This window comes from Sylvia atricapilla, chromosome 2 (assembly GCF_009819655.1).
Source record: "Sylvia atricapilla isolate bSylAtr1 chromosome 2, bSylAtr1.pri, whole genome shotgun sequence".
In the NCBI taxonomy this organism is placed as follows: domain Eukaryota; kingdom Metazoa; phylum Chordata; class Aves; order Passeriformes; family Sylviidae; genus Sylvia; species Sylvia atricapilla.
This window is the reverse complement of record NC_089141.1, coordinates 95,507,804-95,532,188: the sequence shown is the minus strand read 5'-3', so window position 1 is coordinate 95,532,188 and position 24,385 is coordinate 95,507,804. Positions and strand designations below refer to the sequence as shown.

Below are 24,385 nucleotides of genomic sequence, written 5' to 3'. Positions count from 1 at the left end.
CAAGTAGCAGACAGCCTCAAACTCAGGAGTTTTGCTAGACTGCTCTAAAGGCAGCCTTGCAGGTGTGTGCATGCTGAGCAACAGTAACTAGCCAGAATTTGACGAATGTAAGAGGACATGGACACAAAGTGCAAGCAATGAGAAGACACTGGCCTTGTTTTGTAAGAGCAAGGGGGCTGGTAGCTCTTCAAATGAAGCCCCTTTTAGAAGCTGAACTTGAAATATCTGATACTGTTCCCTGTGGCAAAAAAAAAAACCCCAAAAACAACCTATAGCAGAGCATCTGACAGTCAAAGTATTAATTCAGCAGTCATTATTCGACTGCTTTTATTGAGAAAGTCTGGTAAGCTGTTGCTGGCTCCTAGAAAGTGGAAAGCTATCAGAGCAACGTTTATTAGCCAACATCATCTTGGAAAGAAAAATCAGTGGTTACTGGGAATATGTGCCCCACCAATGGAAGTAAAACCCCGTTTTGTTTACATGGTACGTTAGTGGTTCACCACATAGTGTTTAACCTACAAAATGCTAAAGGACAACCAAAAAAGCCACAAGCACCAGTCTAAATTCAACACTTCTAGATGTATTTCATAGAATGGTTTGAGTTGGAAGGCATGTTAAAGATTATGTTGTTTCAACCCCTGCTCTGACCAAACCAGGCTGTTCAAAGCCCCATCCAACCTGATCTTGAATATTTCCAGGGAGGAGGGTGGGCACCTCTCTGGGCAGTCTGTTCTAGTGCCTCACCACCCTTAGGAAAGAATTTCTTCCTAACATCTTATCTAAACCTGTCCTCCTTCAGCTGAAGCCATTCTCTCTTGTCCTATCACTACATGCCCTTGTAAAAACACCCTCTCCAGCCCTCCTGTAAGCCCCCTTTAGGTACTGGCAGGCTGCTCTACGACCTCTCTGATATTCTCTTCTCCAGTCCGAGCAGCTCCAGCTCTCTGCCTGTCTTCACAAGAACTGTGTTGAAGCCTCTGAATCAACTAAATGGTCTTACTCTGGAAGTGCTCCAAAAGGTCCATATCTCTGTTGTGTTTTGTGCCCCAGAGCTGGATCCAGCACTGCAGGTGGGGGTCTCACAGGAGCTGAGGGGAAGAATCCCCTCCCTCACCCTCCCGGCCACATTGCTTTTGATGCAGCCCAGGACATGTTTGGCTCTCTGGGCTGCAAGTGCACACTTCTGGGTCACACTGAGCTTTTCATTCACACACACCCCCTCAAGCTTTCCTCTCCAGAGCTCATCTCAGTCCTGATGGATCTCTCCTGATGTTACTATGGCAAGATTGGTGTCACTGCACGTGAAGGTGAATGGGGATTAAAATATGTTAGGGATCTGGAGTTCTGTCAGTGTAATTTGACATCAGAACACACAATTTCTGACTGTCCTTACTACACCACCTCCTCACCATCTTCCTTCTCCCCACCCAGCCAGTAAGCTATTTTAATCACAGCTCTCAAATTGTGTTTCCTATGTGCACACATCATTTGGTAGCTCCTTCCCCATTAGGCAACTGCAACCACACTTAGAAAAAAGTCTAATGAAGGATTAAATTTCTTCAAGTGTCAGAAGCTTTGAGTTGTCCTTTAATAAGCTGTCAAATACTTTTCCCTTCCACCTCATTCAGAGAGAGGTCTGAACAGCCATTAATCAAATGTTAAGGCCAAACAGCAAAAGCACAGCTCCAGATCAGTCCCAGCACTTACTGTTCTTATTTGTGAAATAATGCAGCAGGCTGAAGAAACAAGATGAAGCCACAGCCCGTGGAAAAAAATTCTGTTACGACACTTAGGTGGACTGTTGGCATTTCAGTCCACAGCTACAAGCCAAAAATCCTGCTTCACATTCATTTAACCATGAAAGCTAAGCTCACTTGAAACACATATCCCCTCCACATTCTCTATTTATTTTAGCCTAAGTTTCACACATATCTACCTCTCTCCTTTGATGCATATCTGTATTGCTATGTATCTCCTTCCTAGGATTTGAAGTTAAACAAACTGCTGCAAGCAAGAGGTGGGATCCAACATGTTAAGGGCACCTTAAATGCTCCTGCTCCTGAAATTTTCACTTCTTCTGAGAGTCCTTCACACCACTACCATGCTATTCTACTTGGGTAAAACATGTTTTCTACTGAAAAATTCTTTTTGCCATGCCCACCCCTGTTTTCCTTCCCCACCTCCTTTTTTTTAAAGGCTTCTCCTTCTGTTGTTTCTTGTTCTTACTCCTCACTAGGCATTGTGGAAGGAAACTGTAGTAGCTGAGAAGCATTTTCTTTGTAACAACCTTATAGATTTGTATCAAGATACTCCTTGAGAATGAGAAGTCTGCAACCTTTCCGTATTACAGGAACTCCTTTTCACATCTTGAATTGTTACGATATTTTTGTTTGCCTGCTTTTTATGCTCTTATCAGTAGCTCCCCTCTTTCTTTAAACTTTTGCCAAGAAGTCTGTTTTCTAGTATGTTGCACCCCCAAACCCACCTTTTCTCAGCAAGCCACTTGTAGTTGCAGTAATCCAAGAAAAGAAGGCAAAGAGAAAAGTTTTAGGAAATCTAAAAAAAAACCTGGCCTTATGAGATTTATCCACACACTGTACCTCATGTTGAGCACTGCAATTTCGATAAACAAAACCAAGCAAACCCCTCCTCCCAAGGTCTTCCCTAAATGCAGGAGTATTATTGTTGGCCCTTCTCACCCGTTCTTCTGGAGAGGTGCTGTCATCCAGGTTATTGAGGGCATTTTCCACCCGGGCCAGACGACCAGACAGGGACAGCAGGAGGTTGACCACTTTGTCAAGATCGCCAATAAACATCTTGAATTTGTCAAACTCATTTGGTTTGCAGACTTCTTTCACAATGGCCTCTACCTCCTCTCCCAGGATATTGTTTGCTTGGATGTCTTCCAGAAGTGTCTCCCGCGCTTCTCTTAGCACCTGCAGCTTCCTACTAATGCTGTCAATAAGTTCTTGCTGTGGAAAATAATGGAGATAAGAATTTATTAGCACTACAGCATTTTTTCCTACTTTTGAAAGTCATGTCAGCTAGCACTTTAATACATTTCAGCTTCCATGAGGCTTTGACAACCAGTGCATTGCAAATAAATACATGCCTGTATCAAAGGTCTATTCATCTGCATTCAAAGGTTCAGGATGTAGCTGAATGCTCAGCTTGAGATTTGTGTTAAAGCAAATTACCTTTGTGGAAAAAGATGAAGGCTTTTTTTACCCTACCAACAAGCTTTCCTGATTCTTGTTTGAACAGCTTCAAAGCCTGCTATAAACAGCAGGAAGCACAGCACATGGCTGTGTCTCTAAATATCAGGTCCATAACACCTTGCTGAAGACCTACACTTAGGAAGGTACACAGTACTGGAAAAACAATCCTGTATTTTCCACATGATGCAGTTAAAACTAGGGCACTGCCAAGCTTTCTTTTCCTTTCTGCATATTATCATTCCACCAATAGCAGTCCTTCCACTCTCAGAAAATATTAGCATAACAGTGCCTTACAACATTTGTGTAGGGTAGTCATAATCCCTATGGCACAGGGAATAAAATCTACTGCAGTGTACAAAGCAGCTCTGTGCGAAGCTGTGCAAAGTGGCTCTGCCAAACGACCAAAGAAGCATCACCACCCCAGGCCAGAGGAATACACAATCTCACTTGAAGTTTGGGGGGCTTCTGTATAATAGTCCTCACTGCCTGAGGTGCACTTGTACTGCCTTACAAAAGCATGTCAGGTGCAAAACCAGCAGAAACCAGATCAGGAATTCAGATCTCCTGTGGTCCTTCTGTGCTACTTCCCTGCATTTGGGCAAGAGGTCTTGTTTCTTACATGCCTATTAGCCTTCACTGGTGCACAAATGGTGTAAGGTAGTTCAGCCAGCTGTCAACTCTGAGATAATTCACACCCTAAAAATGCCTCATTCATTTAAATGTAGGTGCCTATTTGGTATTCAGCGCATTTCAAGTAAGAAAAATTTCCAAAGCATTCTCTAAACATACACCTCAGTGCAAATTCTGAATGAAAATTACATCCTTTAAAATAGTCATTATTTCACAGTACTCCTAGCTTTTTTTTTTTTTTAATTACTCATGACATTCTTTAGGAACTCTGCTTTCTAAATGCAAATCTGAATACAAGTCTTCATGATTACTGAAAAACATACTGATAGCAGCTGCTGCTTCACAGAGGCCACTGAACAGTCATTGCCAATTTATTTTGGGAACAAAAACCAACACAACACAAAGTCTGCCATCTTAAGAGAAAGTAACTACACCGCGAAAATGTAACAGCCTTTTTGAAAGCAGAAATTCAACCCATGGATTATCCATACTGTTTTTTTCCTTTTTGATTTAATGTACTCAGTTCAGGTTAATCTGGATCTGGGTTATCTGTTAGCCTTGGTGCCCAAAAGATTAAGGTAGTAAGCAGTTCTACAGATGCCTGCTTTACTGACTGATTAATCTGCAGGATTTGATTTTCCCCCCTCCTCTCAATGCAAATGCAGTTTGATTTGGATTATGTAGGTCACAGTGCTACGCTCTCATTTCCCTCAGATGACATGCACTATGCTGCTGTTTCACCATTCAAAAAACAGCAGGATACTGTGGTGCTCTATGTTATCATTTCAAATTTTTTCACTTATGCAGCTGTGCTGCAACTTTCCTTAATAAAAAAAAGAGCCACATGGCTACTCAGCATTTACTGATATGGTCTGCCAGTCCAGATCAGCTCTCTCCATTTCTTTCTCTAAAAAACAGAGAAGCCATTTTCCCAGTAACATCCTGTTTAGTAACATCCCAAGCAGCTGAAGCTAATCTCTAAACCAAGAATTTTTCAGGTGAGAAGGCTATAAATACTAAGACTGTCATATCTATTAAGAATTGGATTATGATTACTGATTTCTTCACACCCAGATGAAGCAGCCTCTGCATGCAGCAAATGCGAACTCACTACATCCTTTTGCACACAGCAGAAAACCTGTATTATGTTCAATATCTACTGAGCCAGAAGAGCTGCAGTCTACATCTTGAGACTGGCAGATGAATAATTTATAGCTGTGAATTCTGTACCAGTACAGAAGAAAACAATAAAGTAATTCTCGCTCATTTGACTAGCAACACAGAAGATGGTTCAGGAAGCACTGCTCAGGTGGCTCACTGCTTGGCATGCTTTTACATAAATTATACTCTGTTTTCAGCTCACCACTCCATTCCTAAGGAACTCAAGCCTCAAACTAGATAAAAATTGGTATACATGAATTATTTTTACACTCTTCAGCAGTTGCTGAAATTTTCCTAAAGGCAAACTTCCTACACAGCTACATACGAATTTTCCTTACTACAAAAAACACGCTTATAGCATGTTCAAAATCTGAGCAGTATTTTATAATTGTGGTAAACCTACATTAAACTCAGTACATAAGACACATACATTCCATTCCTGCTAGCTGAGAATACAGAGATTGGCTCAAAAAATCAAAATAAAAAAATAAAAGAATTAACAACCCTATATGAAATTCCTTTACTTATTTCAAAAGAAAAAAAAAATCACCACACATTTCTGGTTTGCAGAGCAGAGAATGACAAATACAGGAATCATTCCACAGTGGACTGCAATTAAGATATCTCATAACAGAACTACCAGTTTCCAGGAATTAAGAAACAGGTTCTGGGCATATGGCCTGTCTAAAACTACCGAGGTCATAAAGTGTGCCATTAAAATGTTCAGGTCCCTAACAATCCCTTGTTAAACAGTTGCCAAATTTGAGAAGCTGGGCCAAGCTGTATCTTCCATCTATTTAATAAAGATGCCTTGACCCACTTACAAAGAATCTTCTATGTTTTCTGACAAGATCCATGATGAAAGCCCATTGAACTGAGTGCTCCATCTCCATGTGGAAGAGCAGGGAGAGAAGCAAGCAGCAGGGTGTGTGTGCTACAACATGTACACTTAGGGGAGAAGATAAGAGGGTTCTGCTAAAAGCCCTTCATGAAAACCTTCCTATATCATAGGATTAGTGGTATATACATACTGAAGGTGGGCGATGGATGGAGAAGCATGAAAATGGTTTTCTTAACATGATTTTCCTGTTCAGAAACCAACAAAAGTAAATGGCAATCTTGCTTGTAAAAAGTTGTAGTATTTAGTTTGTTGGGCAAACCAGAAAGGTTTAATTTTACTTCTCTCCTACTCAGTGATTAATGAGAATGAAACTAATTCTAGCAAAATCACAAATGTGACAATCATGTGTGGCACTAGAGAAAACCCAATTATTTAAAATGAAGTGAAATCCTTAATTTGTATAAGTAGTACAGCTGTGGGATTCAGCAGCTGTCTAGCAAGAGGGTGAGGGAAGGGCTCCTGCTGCAGCCACACCATGCCCCTGGCAGTGCACAGCACATTAAACATGTGATGCAGAGGCAGCAGAGGGAGGCTGAAACAACACAGAGGTACCAGAAAACACAAGAACCCACTCAAATGCAGGGCCAGCCACGCCTGCTCTGAACCACAAGTGGAAATCTCTCATTCTTAGTGACTAAATATAGTCCTAATAATTAACAATCCTTTCTTTGGGACTGGATTATCAAGTACACCCTGGCAGCTGCTTTTTAAGCAGAGAGCTGACTTGGACAGAAAAGGTTTGCACACCACTGCATTACTGGCTTAGGTAATTTTTAACAGAGTTAAACTACATCACTTTACTTGATCAAACAGAACATTTCCTACAGCTTATCCATACTAGGAACAATGATTAAACTATTTTGTGCCAAGTTATTAATGAGATGAATGCAGAAATTTTACTGTAGGACAACACTTTCTCTACACAAATGTCAGATCATCATTGTAGTATCTAGAGAATTTTGGTGACCTTTGATCAGAAATAAAACACCAAAGGATGGGAATGAATAAGAATGAACAAGAAAACTGTGTCCTTCCCTTGTGACAAGCAACTTCCACTGAATCCACCAGGCTAATTAGTTATCTCCCACAATCATTATTAATTTGGGAGGGAGGAGAAATAGTTTGCTCTTCATGAAAACTAAGGAAAGGAAAACAGAAAAGAAGAAAGTGTTTGTATGTTCCTTCTCTCTCAAGACAAACCCAAATTTGGGACCTAAATTTCAAAAATTTGGAACAACTAAAACCACCACCAGCTTCAGTGGGACACATAAGGATTGCTGTTTCCTTTAACATAGTGAGAAATAGAGAAGAGTCTCAAATGGAAAACGGCATTTTAAAACAACCTCCTCAAGACTTTTCCACTTAAAACTTTCCTAAACATACAACAAGTTGCAAGAAGCACAGGATATCAAGTTCTTAAATTCACAGGTGTACACTTAACTCATCCTCGAAAACAAACAAAAAAAGCCCACCAGAACCAAAAGAAGCCAATTTTCCCCAACTGATCCTGTACGTGTAGAAGGCCTTTTATTGAGTGCTGTTTAGTCAAATTCAGTTAATGTAACAAACAGAACTCAGAGCCTCCCATTACACTTTTAAAAATGTCTTTTACCTTCTTCTCTGACAAGTCATGATCCAGTTCATCTTCAGAATCATCCTCACTCTGCTGCTGTTGCTGCTGCTCCTGCATGTCCTTCATTTTAATCAGCAGCTCTGCCTTTGGTGCAGATGTGCTGTAGTAAGTAGAATTGGTTGTCAGGGAGATGGCAGATGTTGCACTCTGCTCCTCTTTCCTGGGAAAAAGTCAAAACCTTCATTAAGTACCTTGACACCCTAATCAATTAAAAGAAAGGAGAATGCTTTAGAGCCATCACTTCACCAAGCAAGCAGGGGATTCAAGAGAAAACCACTACCTATGTAAATAAGATAAATAAACACTGTCTATGAATAAAAACTGTATGATTTTATCATACATCAATGCATGCTCAGCAAAACTGAAATCATGTAGAAGATCATACATTATTACAAGAACTGAAATGCATCGAAGATATTGCATCTGGAAACAAAATGGAAAGCTACATTTTACAAAGGAGTGCAAAAAAACCTCAGTGTCACAGACACTATCCTTTTGGACTGGGATAGTACAATATAGGTATTTAACTTTTTGAATAGGGAATCATAAACAAACCTCTCAAGAAGGACACAACTTATCAGATAATTCATATCAAGAAAACAAAAACCCACAGAACATCAACATGGATGGAATTCTATTATTTTCTTTCTTTGATCTCATTCACTTCTAGGAAATGCCTCATGCCCACTTCAAGTCATCCTCATAAATTTTCATCACATAAAAAAGTAAGAATATTGTTCCCTTTCTATTCAGTTACTAGACTGGATGAACTTGGTAAATATGTAATCACGATGAAATGGTAAAGTTAATTATTCCCTTAACTGGCTTTCAACCATGTCTTGTAAACCTTTCATACTGTACAACACTGTTTCTGTCATTAATGGTATCATTAGTAGTATATGCTTGACTACTGTTCTATCACAGAAGTCTCAGAAAAGGCCCTCAACAGAAGGAAGACTCACCTCAGCCCCCATGGAATACTGACATTCTGGATAGAAGCTTACAAGGACATACCAGCTTACAGAAAGTAATACTCACTTCTCTTCTGAAATTTTTGGAGAGGGAACTTTTGGCAGAAGCTTCCTGCGCTGCTGAGCTTCTTCTAGGAGATGTTCATCTTTAGGGAATATACCAACCATCAGATCCATTGTTGTTTTTATTTTCACATTAGGATCTAGTATGTCTGCTAGAGATTTATCTCTTCCCACAATCTCTCTGGCAAGTTCTTCTGACTTCCAGTCTTCAAAGGTCTTTTCTTTGGCTTTTACATAGCTGGATGCTTGTGTGGCAGCACTGCTGTCCTTGCTCCCAGGTTCTTCAGCTGGTTGAGGGTCAGCTGGTTTGGTTCTGGCCTCTGGCTCTGGCTCTACACCTTGCCTGGTGTAAGCACAGAATCGTGAATAGGACTGCTCAGAAGTGCTGAGTGTTTTAATCTGGTCCTTTTCCAAACCACTGGGTAAAGCAGGAGGTTCCATGGTGCTGACAAGGCTCTGCCGACTTTCCTTCTCTGCGCTGCTCTCAGAATGAACTATCTTGATGGGAACCATTTTCACTGTAGTATTGTTGTCTATAACCCTTTCAATTCTGGAAAATAAACAAAATTCATCCTTAGAAATGGAAGAACATTGAATCTCAATTCAAATCTGCCAGTCAAAGGGGAAGCCCAAAAAGACAGGTAAGATAGCGAGGTAATGGACTATTCCTAGCACTGCATCTCAAAGCCTAAATCTACACATTCTTTTCTGCCCACAAATTTTATATAGTGTTATTAGTTCATCTGTAAGGTATCCTAACATCAGCCTTGTACAATACTTATGATATAGGACTTCTGTTTGTTTCCATGAAGGCGAGGGTCCAATCTCAGCTGGTGAACAGTCTTTGCTGCCACAGGCATGGAGGAAAACATGCCCTCAGCCCATCCTCACCGCCTCACACAGATCCAACAGTGCCCTCGCCTTTTGGCCTCACAGGCAGGTGAGCTGCCTAGGGAGTCTGTGATGCCCTCACATCAGTCCTCAGCTCTTCTAAGGGAAGAGACCAGATGGGAGCATCCCACAGGCTAGGCTTTTGCTGACCTACAAGAATAACAAAGAATCGCACATGGGAAATATGGAAATCATTCAAAACTTAATTACATGGTTAAAAAAAAATCTTAATTTCTAAAATTTCACATATGACACAGAAGCTCAATAAACAGATCGTACCATAGTGTCCTAGTTTTTCACTTAAAGAAGAGAAACCAGTCATTGAAGAGGATAATATACAAATCTGCATATTCTTTTTAAGAGAAGCTTGTAGCAGAAGCTCGGTACTGCACAGCACAAAGGGCTGCCTTAGCCATTCAGTAAGGAAAGCTAATTACAGCAGAGGCTAACTTAGATTTTTAAACTGGACAATAACATGTTAAATAACATTACAGAAACATCTGTACTATATGTAAACCATACAAGAAGCTAAAGTCTAGTTTAGTGGTTCTGAGTTTGCAAAGTTTAAAATTATTGTCATAATGTGGGTTTGGAACCTCTACAGCAAGGAAAGGAACACTGCCTACTAGCTAAAATATCTGGTTTCATCTGGCTGGGTAGCTTGCCGCCTTTCAGATAAGTGACCAAGACATAGTACAACTCTTTTCCTCTAAGCGTGGGTGTGTCACTTTCCTTAAAATAAGCTTATACTTTTGTACTGTTGGTAACAGCCAAATCTGTTTGACTTGATATTTTTCAGAAGTTGTATCTTGTATTTTAATGGTATATTTGCCTCTGAATGAACCAGCAAGTACTCCTGCTGGTATTTAAATACCTCCCAGCAGCTATCTACTTTCCACAAGTACTTTGTGGATGTGCTTTGACATACTGATCCAACTCTTGGGGCAGGGTTCCAGCCCTGAACCTCTTCACTCCCATTTCATCAGGCTGTTTTCATTCAGGGGACTGTCATTTTAAAGAGCTCACCTCTGTGCCCACTGTTTAGATCCAGCTCCCTACCTGCAGACCCTGACTCTCCTCCTGACTGCAGCAGAGCTGGGCAGCGCCCAGCCACCACATCCTACCCCTTCTTTTGCTTATTTTAGTTAAAGCCCAAACATTTGAAACTCCACTAGAATGTGAAGAGAAACGCATTTTGGAATTTGGGGGAAATATAAGATGAATGCATAAATGTATGAGAGGTAACTGGAAAAGAAGTGAGCTGAGTGCAATTCTTCACCTAAAATGCCCAGCATCTGTTTTGAGACTTTTAGTACATTCCTCTCAGCCTAGTCAAAGATTTTTCCAGAAACTTAAGGCATCGTTAAATCAATTCCTTTCAGTAAAAACAAAGACAGTTCAACACCAGGTGCTCCAAAAATTCTGTTTCTGCAATCACTACCCACCTGACTTCTGAAGGTTTTCCATTTGTGGAAAGGTAGCATGAAATTTTGACTTGCAGCAACTCTGCTTGTGGACATTCCAAAGCTTCAACCCAACCAACAGTCCCTCCTTGACTTGAGTTTAGGTTTAGCGGAAATCTATTGATGCACTCTTTTCAGCTTTGTTGTTGCTAAACAGCAGTCTTTGGCAATAGCTGGGTTGTGTACACCATCAGTATTTGCCCTACACGTTACTCTACCTAGATCACTGCAGGAAACCCTGCACACACATTCACCTTGGCCTGCTGATGAACAAGACATGTTTCTTAAAAGAGTACAAAAGCTATATAAGCTAACATCATCAAATATCAGCTGCCCCCAGCATGCAAAGTGATATGTCCAAAAGCTCATATGCAAGGAGCCAACAGAAATAAAAAGCCAAATCTGATTAACTATGTATTAGGAAAAATCTACTTAACATATTTTATTCATATGAAATAAATAACATATATAAAGTTCCGAGGCATGGCCGCCATGCTTGTCCTTTTTGGCCAAACCTGTTTTAGTGAGTAATTTAATTATTAACTGGAGACAATACTTTGTGTGCAAACAAGAGCTGTCTGGGCCTAAGAATTTTAAATGTTAGCAAAAGATTCGCAGGGTAAGTATTTTAGCATTCAGATATGGGCACATAATTAGGCACACCTCAGTGCTCATTTCAACATTAAAGCTTAGAAAAAAGGAAGGAAAAATACAATTGGCTTTCTACAGATCCTTCATATCTGTTCGAAAAGTAATACATTAAGGAAGTCAAAGCAAAATATTAAGGAAGTCATTACTGTCATCCACCTTAGCACATGGATTCTAGGGTTCATATGACATATTGCACTTTTCATTTTAAATTATATTACTACTTCATGTTAAAAACACTGCAGAATGAAACCTCATTTTTTCCTCCAGTTGTAAGAGGAAAAACATCAAGGCCTATTTAGGAAAAAAAGCGATTCATGTTTTCAGGTCATAAGGCAAAATGGAAAACAGCCTGATTTTGTTCAACCATTTACATTAGAGCAAAGCCATGCCAACTGCTTTTGCTCAGAGAAGCAACTTCTGCATGAATTCAGCTCAGTGGTTTTGTTTTCATTCTTTAACCATGAATTATAGTGCTGAAGGATTTATGAAAACTAAGATTCCTGAGCTTCCTGGAAGACTTTGTTATCTTGTGGGAGAATAACCTTTTATGATGCGAGCAGCATATGACAGATGCAGCAACCAATTAATTTAAGTCAGTTGTCTAATTCTGAGTTTATCTACCCTGGGAAAGGACTGACAATCTCCTACTGAGTGCCCAGTCCTTGTCGACAAAGTGTTGAGGACCCCTCCACAGACAACCTAAAGTGCCATATTTCACCGTAACAGCAACATAAAACCAGTCATGATTTCACCAGTGTATATTACTCTGCGTGTTTTCAAAACAAAGGCTCCAGCTTCCCTTCCCACATCTGCTTTATCCCTCCCTATGCTGATTCATATTTATATACAGACTCAGGTAGGGGAAATGATGACAGGGACTTTCCTGACTTTGCCTATACTGTCAGAGGAAAATTTCTTAGAACCCTTCCCTTTCATTTTCTCCTAACTACCAGGTGTAACACTTGGGCAGAGCAAGTCAACTAAAAGAAACCACAGACCAGCTGAAGGATGTTAATGGTACTAAAAGGAATTTCACACAAGTCTGTGGTCTCTAAAATATGCTGCAATGGCTCAATGCTTAATGAACTTTAAGGATGTGTACAGAAAATGAACAGACAACCAATAATAAGGTCTAACTGGGCAAAAAGTGTTAATCAAGTAGCAAAGGAGTTACATCTACTACCTGGCTGGGTTCTCATCCTGTAGGGACACAGGAGGTTTATCAGTGAGCTTCTGTGGTGCAAACTGGGGAGAAGGGGACCTTGATGACTCCATGCCAGGTTTTTGAAGATAACGATACTTGGAAGACTCAGACTTAAGGTGTGTTTTTTCTTCTAAGTACTGACAAACATTCTCTGTGGATGACACTTGCTGGAGCTGCTGTGGATTAGCACTCTTCAGTTTTCCACTGAAAGCTGCAGGACTCTGACAGGATTGGCTGGCAAAGATTTCAGTGGAGCTGGGGGTTGAGGACAGAAAGGGCTGGCTGGCTGCTAGCAGCAGAGATTCAGAAGAGGTGCCAAGAGATGGTGCAGAAATATCTGGTCGCCTGTATTTATCTCTTTTAGGTGGTGGTGGCCTCTGAGGAGCAGGTCCACGCTTCTTGTTCAGCAGCACAGGCTCTATTCTATGGTTATCCTCTCCTTTGCCCCAGGACTGACAGGAGTGGTTCTCGCTGAAGGTCTGTGGCTCAGAGTAGGGCAGGTGAGGCAGGCTACAATCCTTGCTCTTCTCATTCACATTTTCCTGAGAGTATCGGTAGTCACTAGGCAATGTCCCAGACCTGCCTCGACTCTCACGAGGCAGAACTGTAGGTTCTTGCACGTGCAAAGGCCTGACAGAAGACTTCCACTTGTGGCCTAAATTCTGGTCCAGCTGATCGCTCTTCTCTTGTGGGTTTTCCCTCAGGGCTCCTGTGTCAGCTTGCCTAGAGAAAAGAACATGCTTTTAGTATGCTGCTGATTTATTTCCTTCTGTGCAAGGCCAACCCACCAACCCAGAAAGCTTGAGCACTGAGATCACGTCCAACATTGAACACTAACTCCTGCAATCTATGTCAGCTGTACAGCACAAACACATCCTCTCATGTATGGGCACACATGGTGTACCTAATCTAACATGATGAGTCAAAACATAACGTCAGCCTAAATTAGGGTATGGAGCACCACGGGACACGACACAACCTCTGAGTAACCCGAGGCACTGCAGTGTGCACAACTTAGTTAAACGCACAGCAAAATGGTCAAATGTTGGCAGAAAACAAAACTGTCTCCAGAAGAGGAATTCTAATACTAAAATTTCTCTTCTTGCTCCAAAGTCAGTAACAAAGTGTGTGAAACACGTTTCTTATCTAGGTGCAACAATACTTCAGTAACATTTTTAAATGTGAACTGAATACCAGGAACTTAAATTATGAATCTGGAGGTTGAATTTTTGTGTATCTGCTGAAAAATGAAGTGAGTGCAAACAAAATGTGTGCTGAAGCTAAAAAATTGGGAAAGGGAAAACTAGTATCTCCTGAATTAAGGCAGAAAAGGAAATTCAGAATGGATAGTATTTTCCAGTCAGACTTATTTTAAGGTTGAACTTCTTTTGCCCTGTCAGCACAAATGACAAACAATGGCCAAAAAGGCCATATCTTATTCTAAATGTTTTTGGGTTTATTCCAGTTTCTGCCTCTCTAGTCAGGAAACAGTCTTTCGCAGTTCCATGCTTGTCCTTTGCCACAAGACACGTAGTACATTTGTGCTCACCAGATAAAGACAAACTGGGGAAGGAGCAGAAGACAGGAGGGAAGTACCTGTGGAGCCCCGAGAGGAGACAGGTTTGCTCTCGGCTTTAAAGGAGGCTGAAGAGACACTATGAGCTTAGAAAGCAAGCTGCAACAAAGAAGTCAAAGGCTTCAGAGAGCTACTAATGTAAGTTATGCTACTGACAGTGCTGGTCTCTATTTTTAAAAAGTAATCCTATAGTCATGCACTGCCCAAGCCTTCTTTTGAGGGTATTGTGAAAAAGGCATCTTTCCTAGCCTATTTGTAAAATAAGGTTTACTTGAATTTATCAATGTAAACATATTACTAACATCACTGTACCAGCTTTGAGAATGTCTGTAGACAGTTAACACTAGTGTGTAGGAAAACAAAATTTGAGACAAAAGCACATAAAACAACTACTATCTTGAAGTCTATTATAAATTCAAGAAGAAAAAAAAATGGAATAATGACACACTGCATTACTATTTTAATTAAATTACAACAAATATTTAAAATTAAGTATTGTGGAAAGATGACTGATTAGATGTGGATTCCTGAGAAGTCACATACACAATCTTTATCTCATGTGAAGTGTTAAACCTTAGAATTCTACTTTAACCGGTAAATTTTAACATTAATTAGAGATTAGTATTGTAGATATTCAGGTATCTTAATATTGCTCTCATGTAAGAGTAGTTGGTTCAGACAACTTGAAGTTGTCTGACAAATTCAGAGACAATTCAGATTTACAAAACAGTATTTATTGACTCCTCTTTTAACAGTAGATGAAGGACAGTTTTGCGAAGTAAAAAATTATACAAAAGGCCAGAAAGACCAACACTATTCAGATTTGGTTACATGGCATCCTGGCATCTCATGGGTGAGCTCATTTTCCCTAGTGAGTTCAATGTAAGCACAACCAGGTTTGTAAGTAGATCCACTAATTTTAATGGAAATATTTACCAAATGTAGACTGCAGGCCTTACATATGAAATACTGTGTTTAAACCAGCATTTTTCATTGTCTAGATAACCTACAAACAGCACAATTTTCTCCTTGTCAACCCATGCAAAAGCTCTTCAGGCCTCCCAATTCACCTTCACATCCATAAGCTGTAACAAAAACCAGTGCAACAGATGCTCTCAGGTGCACAGAAAAATCAAGGATATGACACAAAACATTGCAAAGACATGAATTACATGCATTACCTCAGCCAGTTTGCAAAGTATACCATGAACTTCACAGGCACATCAGGACTGGGAGTGCTGGTGGAAGCAAACAGGACAGAGAACACCACCAATCTGACACATGTGCATATCCAAAACATGTAAGCAATAGATTGGTGTGTGTAGATACATATATTACTCTGGCTCAGAAGCAATGAATGCTCTAGCAGTCCTGTCACCTTCCAAAACTGGGCAAAAGGACATAAAGAATTACAGCAGAGAGAAATTTAGAGATGCCATATTTGCAAACATGGAGATAAAATTCAGAGATTACACACATGACTTCATACAGCTTCCACAAAATTAATCAAAAATTTTGCAGTACCACACAAAATGGGTCTGAGGAGAGGTGGTGGCTACATTCACACTGAAGCTAACTTGCATTCAGTGTGAGTGCATCGTCATGCAAAACATGCTCATCACATTATTTTGGAGAGATGTAAGCTTACTGTTCAGAAAGGAGGAAAAGAAAATAAGCTTCAAGCCCCAGGAGAACACAGTGGCAAGAACCTGCAAAGGTGTTACAATATTATCAATACTGAGAAGTCCACTAAGCTGCTTGCTATCTGTCGGTGCATCATGTAATAATATGCTCAGTATGGAGCTGGTTTGGAAATGAGGCCCATATGCAAAGATAACATACCAATGAAAGGAACTCATCAACAGCACAAAGTGAGAGAGACAGAACAGTTTTAAACCATCTGAAAACACAATTGATTTAATTACTATTTTCATTCTAGATAACAAACCAGCCAACATCAAAAACATTAAACTCTTAGCAATCTTCAAACCCAAAGCTCCCCCACTCCCATAATACAATGCCACAATTACCCAAGTTGCACCAGCCTTTCTGAGACAACAGAACAGGGAAAGTTCACACCACATTCCCCACCCCACCCCAGCACATTACAGCTTTCACTGTCAGACAGCTTACACCAGCCACTTAACCTGAGCTGCAAAGGAAGTGTAATTAAGAGTCTGATGCTATTTCTACAAAGTGGTATTCAGTAAGGGCGAGTCTAGTACAGAAGTTTAACATGAGCCTTTTCCACTGCACTTGTTTTTAATATTTTGCTGTAGGAGCTTTCATATCTAAATGGCAGGAGGCAGAAAACCAATGTATTACTTCAAACTGAAAAGTAGGAATTGCTTCGTTACATAAACCAGTCCTTCACATTTTTGAGCAGCTCTCTAGCAGAGGACTCAGCATTCCCAGAGGGGGTCTGTGTGGAGACACAAGAGGCTGAGCAGTCGTCACTGAATGCAGGAGGAGCTCTGCTCTGTGTCTTGTATTTCCCAGTGGCCATAGCCACACCACCATCACTTACTGCAGTGAGGGTGGGAATGTAGATCTCCATACTGGCACAGAGTATTTTCTACCTAAATAGACAAGTGCATCTCTCAGTTTCCTTCTGGCTCCATTAGTTTCAGGCATACACACCACCCAAGACTGAAATTAAAGGCTATGTAAAGACTAAGTTGGGCAAAAAAACTTCCAGGTCACATCCCCAGCCTGGACACCTCCAGTCCCCTGAGCAATAATACAACAGGCTATTCTAAGAAACCAGAGAGAAGTAACAGTAATGTGTGCTCTTACATAAATGTTAAACCATGTACACACATACACACACATTAACAGGAGCCTGCCAGTGGAGTCAGTGAATCATGAAAATGAATCATTATGTATAGATACCTATCAGAAGAATAACATTTTTGGTTGCCATAAAAAACATAAAAACAACTCCAAATCACTTTCTTCATTTGTCCCATACTCAGGATTTCACTAAATCTGTATAGAAAGACAGAATGATCTGACTGACTGTTGTGCCTCAATAAATGAAGGTGTTTCCAATGAACACCATGTGTTTGATTCTTATCTGTCTGATTTACAGTTTCTTGAGAACACTTCAGGCCAACCCAAACAGTGCCACGAGACGCTCCAACTTCAAAATCCCAGACTAGGTAAATTTTGCAAAAATGCATTATCCAACATTTGAAAAATGCATCCTTCGTCAAAGGTCTGACCTCTGTGCAGAAGTTTCACCATAAAATATAAGCATGTTATACAACCAAAGATACTGCACTAACTTACTGGCAAAGGAGAGCAAACGGAGTGGCTGTTTCTGATTTAATTTAAATTCCTTCTCAAGAACTACAAGCTACACTGGAAAAAGGCCTTCATACCTGAGTACGACTCCTTCATACAAGTCCTCACCTACAAAAACAAACACTCTCAAAATCAAGGTCACAGTTTTGCAGTCCCTTTAAAGTGACCTTATGAAGATACTCTGCCAGAAGAGGCAGTCTCCTTCTTAGACACTCTGAGCTTTGTCTTCCTGCGCTTTTCAGTGTACTAGAAGTAGGAATTGTACAGCACCACAGAAAACTGGATCAAGGACCTGACCTGGCTTGAAACAGGTAATTATGTGGCTTAAAGCACATACTTTGGAAAATACTGTCTTTGCATAAGACAAAATCCTGTTTATAGGCACAGCTCTTGCCAATATTTTTTAAGCTATGAACTTGATGTGCTGAAACTATGTTTTTGTTGTGTATTTGTCTGGCACGTGGCACACTGGGATCCAAAAGCACTTCCGTAATAGTCCACAAAAATAGGGTCGTTTCTGGACAGGTAGTTATACTGGATAAGAATCCAGTATAGTTCTGCTTGAGACAACATAATGTTCTGAAGTTAGAATGGGGTGCATAGGGCAAGACTGTTGGAAATTTGGAAAAAAATTGAGGTCTAATGTCACATTTTAATCCATATTGATAAGCACTAGCTAATGAATGATGGCTGTCTTCCACAATTTTAGGAACTTTAAAGGTTCAAAGATATCAGTTCCCCTAAGAAGTGGCAGCTGGAAGCCAAGTGAGATATGCTGGGCTATCTCAAATCTCACTAGATACCTGTGTTTAGCCAACCAAGTTTAGCCAACTTAGAATTAAACCTGAGTTCTCTGTGGACTATAATTTGACTCAGCACTTCACTTGCACATAGATGTCTCCCTTCTATTAGTTATCTGAACCCTCATCTTTTCTTTGAGAGCATCCAGAACCACTTTGGCCCTTAAATTGGTTTTACTATTACAATGCTCAGGAGACACCAACAACACAACACCACAATTTGGACATGCAATACCAGGGCAATTATTTTACCAGTGGTTCATTTTTCTGATGAGCTCTCTATCTGCTGTCACTACTGAGTCAGTATAGCACATACTATCCATCAGATATTGACACATGAAGCATATTCCAAAGATGCTAAATGAGAGCTTTATGAAACTAATTGGAAATCTTTAAAGATAAATGCAGAGAATAAAGAACCCTCTAAAGAACCATGATGGCTGTATGCTAACAGTCATGCCATGAAGAGGCACAGCAATAAGCCACTATAAAGAAGTAGAACTGTCCACTGCCTTGGTCTGAAGAGGCAGATGATGGCAACCAGTATCCACGAAGCACTACTGAAGCAAACGGTCCTAAAACCAAAGTGTGCGTTAAGATGAAAAGAAAAACGAATACTGAATGACGAGAGAATGCTTTCTCTTTCTCAAGGGGTAAAAAAAGGGCCTATCAGAAGACAACTGAAGGTACAAAACTAGCAAGGTATTTCACAAAGTATATCCCAGAGGACATCACTAGTGCACTACAACCCGTTTATCATGGAGTCTTGGTTTTTCAATTCTGTCTCTGAAAGGCTGTTAACATTATCTGCACCTCAGTGGCAGCTGTTTAGTCAGTCACACGAAATACAGCTTAGTTGTTGCACCCGATGTGATAAAGCAAAATGTCACTCTACCTTAACAACCCTTGCATTATCACCTGGCTTTATCACAGAATGAAATATGGTAACAGACACTGCTTGCCAGTCCATTGGTCCCACCACAATTTCTCTTCTGTCCTGCCTGCATGGCAACATACACACTGCAATGTGTTTTTCTCTCTCATTCTATCTCCATAAAAATGATACCTCTTTCCCCATGAAAATCAGAAATAAATAACAAATAACATATCCACTCTAATTCTGCAGTAAATTAACAAAGTTATGTTGATGGATGAATGTAGGCCAGTCACAGGTAACAACAAAAGACATAGGCCCATAACAGAAATAAAATCTGATTAAAATTGTTTCTTAGAGCAGCACAAGGGGCTTTATGCAGGAGTGAAGAATCTTGTGGGAAAGGGCAGAGGGATGGATGCTTTCCTTTCCTTAGTTCAGAAAACAAAAGCCCCTCCTCCACTCTGCTGCACATCAAAAATAAATGATAAAAGATATTTTCTATGGCTGTATTCTTATTGCTTTATCTACTGCATGCCTCTTTTAGCACATAGGGGGATTACCTGCATGGAATTAAAATTACTTAAACTCAAGTCAACCAGTTAATGTGTTCAGTACTTACACACTGAATTCAATCATCAGAATATCCCAACAGTATAACGAGAACCATCATATTACACAAATGGCAACCACTGCAGAGACAAAAGACAGTATTTTCCAACTGCTAACAAGGAAATCACAGTCACATTTAAAAAAAGCTCAAAGAAGAATGATTGTTTTGTCAATTTACAAAAAAACCCCCTACATTCCAGTTGCCACTCCTTCGATATTTTTTTTCATTTAGACTTTTTTGTCCTGATAATGCTGTTGCTATTTTCTTGTTGCTATTACTACAGAAAAGAGCTGCTTGCAGAATTAGGTAACAGAAAACAAGCTATAAAATGAAACATTTTGTGAATAACAACTAGGTCACCTGGGATTCTCAGGCATTCTCTCACCAAAAAGAACACACAGCTAGCTCATCTCTAAAGGAAAAAAAATCCTAAAGCAGTTATTTTAATTAATTAGCATGCACATGCACACATTTCAACAGCCATCTTTTCACTCTGAGCCACACTCACCGCTTGCTTCTAATAGTCACATCCAATTCTCTTACACTCCCAGCTAATAGCTCCTGCTGCTGTGGAGAAGGTCTTCGTGCAAGCCTGTACTCACAGTAACAGGCTTGCCAGGCAAATAACAAGATGAAAAGCTCTTGCACCACCCCTAGCCGAGAGGAACCCCGAGCCTGGCACCCTGAGCCACAACAACAGCACTGCAGCCCTCAGTCCAGAAAACAAGTATTTTTGAAAGGCACTGCCTTCTAATTCCAGTGTACATGATGCCAACTGTGAAAACAAAAGCTGCTAAAAACAGCGCGTGTGTGTGAGCATACTCACACAGAGCATCTTAGCTGGAATTAACTCACGTTTTCCCCCTATTCTCCCAATCCATGAGTGAACAGAGCAGTCGACTGCACTAAGCAAAATAGAATTCTGTACCAAGCATTGCATCATTGCTAATTTGCTACTGTAGCTTCTGCTGATAGAGGCAGAAGATGCAGCCTGTGCTCAAAGACCTGAAGAACAAAAGAAATACTGTATGAATTAATACTGCAAATTTCTGTTCAGAACTGACAAAAAATGGTACATAAGGCATACACCTCTAGCCATTTCTTTCATGCTTTAATACTAAAGAAAAGACAATCTTACCAGGATTTACAGCTTTTTACCCATATTCACTGGATATGTGAGCTTTGCATCCTTGCAAATGTGCCAGCCAGTTTGAAAGCCTTGCAGAACTGAATCTGTCTCAACCTCTGCGTCTCATTTACTGTAACGCAGAGGATTTTCAAAGCCATGCCTCACAACAGCTGGCTTGTTTTTGCCTGCTACCTATGATTGACAAGTTCATACAAGCTCTGTCAACTTTAACCTTGATAAGTGAAGGCTTAGTCTGTATTGTATGTTACATCACCAGAAACTTCTGACCTCAGGGAAAAGATCTCAGAGACTTCAAAGCTTTTCCTTTCCCCCACCCCCACCCCCTGGATTTGCTTATTAAAAAAAAAATTAAAACAAAACTTTAAAAAGTCCTTTAATTTTTAAGGGTTTTTATTTATGAAAACCATTATCTGCATTTCCACAACTACAGCTCTGCAAGCTTTATCTATTTACAATGATTTTAAAAGATCAGTATGTTACTAGGTTCCTTTCTGAACAACATTCAAATAACCAAGTCTTTAATTTTAGAGGAGAGTCTTCACCAACAGCCCTCCAGCCTGAATTTTTTTGCATGTGTTGTGTGCACAGGCGCCCTCTCTTGCAGGAGATTCTGCAGGGAAAGAACTGAATGCTTTCATGCTGCATAAGCACATTGCCACCCCCATGTTCCATCTTTAGAAGGCATCGTGGCTTGCATCAGAGAGCAAAGCTCAAGCTCCTTTCAATTTTTCTACAAGAACACATTAAAGACTTAATAGAGAAGTTGTGGATAAGGCTTTAATATGTATTAAAATATAATTTTAAAGATGATCACTTTAAGAGAAAAATGTTATTTAAACTGCACACAAAATAACATACAGGAGTTAGATATCCAGTTAATAACCTCCCTTAAAATTTTTCTGCTTCCCAAAGCTGCCTATTTGATTTCAATAGAGAATGATTTCAAGAAAAAACACTAGTTTACAAAATACAACTGATTAACAGACTGCAGCAAGTCTGGCTGGCCCATGCAGAGAAATGAAAGCTATAGCTGCCACATTACTTTTTAGCACAAAACTTCACTCGCATTTACTGACATAAACAGTCTCCTGCGTGACAGCAAACCATAACCACGTTGCCTAAGGGCTTATAGCAGAAAGTGAACATTTCACAGGCTAGCTTTTAGCACCAGAACACCATAAAGCCACTCCATATGTCAGAAATATATGAATTGATGCACTGAGGAGACAAATCAGTCACCTATTTCCAATTATGCTTTTCATCAAGTAACTTAAGGGAAAATAAAATCTACAGTGCATCAGCACATGATGCTTTTATGACTATAACCACTGGAGACTATATCTCACATTAGCTCTAAATCTCTGTACTCAGCTGTTGTTATCATCAACATGGCTACATGAAGATAGCTGGATTTCAAGCAGTGCAACTAAAATGCATGTTTTAGATGGTTTTCATTCTAATCCTCTTTCCGGGGAAAGCAGTAAAATCAAGCCAGAACACAAAAATTAACTAATGCATACAAATTTATCTCTGTTTCTCTCTCCACCGACACCTCTGTGTGTTGTTCTTCTTCCACTCACTCCCAATGTCAGAATCACTTGGACTTCTACCAGCTACTCATGTTTGGTAACACTTACCTTTAGGGACAGGAGAGGAAACTTTAGGTAAGAAGAAACTACCCTCCAACACTTCTTTTTATCAGTCCATGATGGCCTCGCATGCCCCTAGCTGTCACTGCATGCACAGTGAGGAGAACAGATGTGCCAGGAGCAATTAAAGCAAAAATAACTTTACTTGGTAGCAAGAAGCTGCAAGTAGAAAAAAGGTGATATATGAGATGGGAATACCCACCCTCAAGTTTAGAAACAGGGATTCGAAGTTCACCTGATAAAGGTAGAGGGAGAGTCTACATTTTCAAGGGTGTGGAGAATGCACAAATTGTATGGGGGAGAAATAGGGCTGTATTACTGTAGTGTACTGTAAAACAACCACAGGTTTTGGAGGCTGTCCAGCACCCATTTAATGAGATCCAGCAGCTGCTGGTGAGCCCGAGCGGAGCATCTCAGTGATCTGCAGGACGCACACCTGACAGCTGCCGGCTGAGTGCTGCCAGGAGACTGAGGAATAGAGAGGCAGTGGCAGGAGCCTGCAAGTTTTAACAATTTCATTTAGCCACAACCAACCCCCAAATCCCAAAATAATGCATTTGTGATGCTTATGAAGATGCCCACATATCTCTCAGCTCAACCAGCCTGAAAGTTTTAAAATGCACAAGAGGAAGAAAAAGACTAAAAGTGGGACAATTTATCATGCAACTTCTGCCTTGATCCTGAGGTATGAGAAGAATCTGGTTCAAATCTTTGCTATTTGAAGAGCTACCCTGTGCCAGTGGTCATATGCATTTACCTAAATATTTTTTAAAATATTAAGAATCCACACAGTGGTATTCTATTTTGAAAAGGGCATTTACATACATACATAGATGAGTATTTTTCAAAAGAACAAGCCAGATGGTATAATGCTAAGAGATAACATGCAACTGAAGATATAATATATGAAACTCAGAGGAAATGTGTAACACCTACCAAAACACCCAACCACCATTCTTTCTTCCCTCTCTCTGTCCCCTTCAAAAGTTGAATTAAATAGCAATTAAAAGGAACATCCACCAGAGAACTTAAGTCCTACTCAAATGAGGAAAATCCATGCTACAACTAATCTAGCAAAGCAGATGTATAAGCAAAATATGTTAAATAAATTTTAAAAGAAAAGCTGAGGTACAAAGTCTTAAGGGTGTTAGGACAAAAAGAAAAATAAAAGGGCTGCAGCAAAAAATCGACGCGGTCTCCCCTTCACAACTCCACAAGCAAAGAACATCCTTTGCACCATAGCCTTTGCAGGAACTATTCTCAGATGCTGCACACCATTAAAAGTGGGTAGTCATAAGCTACCTGAGCCATATGATGGTCACCTGAAACTTCCACAGGAAATTGCTGAACTGGGATCTGTGATGCACAGCTACCCACTCCTCTGATACTTGGACACAGTGCTTGAACACAGTGACACACCCAGTGTTGGGGAATGGCAAGTGTGAGGGTGCTGAAGATAAAGAATGAGAGAAAGAGTAAGAATAAAAAAAAAAGCTCATTATGAATCTGGAGAACTTCATAACCATAAACTTAACATCTGAAACAAGCAAAAAAGTAGAAATTTCATTAAGCTATTCAGCAGCTGCCCTAATGAGTAGAAATGACAAAGAATAATTTGGGCATATGTAGAA

The 24,385-nt window shown here is 40.2% G+C and overlaps 1 protein-coding gene across 3 annotated transcripts in view; it reads right to left on the bottom strand.

Annotated features, from left to right (window-relative positions):
• Window positions 1-24,385, bottom strand: part of SHROOM2 (shroom family member 2) — a 119,189-nt gene that overhangs the window by 4,289 nt on the left and 90,515 nt on the right. For all 3 annotated transcript variants that reach the window (XM_066313853.1, XM_066313850.1, XM_066313851.1), the window contains 4 exons: window positions 12,766-13,509; window positions 8,582-9,127; window positions 7,523-7,703; window positions 2,700-2,972 (listed from right to left, as the gene is read on the bottom strand). In XM_066313853.1, coding sequence (XP_066169950.1) covers window positions 2,700-2,972; window positions 7,523-7,703; window positions 8,582-9,127; window positions 12,766-13,509 — 1,744 coding nt within the window. The remainder of the gene's footprint in view (window positions 1-2,699; window positions 2,973-7,522; window positions 7,704-8,581; window positions 9,128-12,765; window positions 13,510-24,385) is intronic.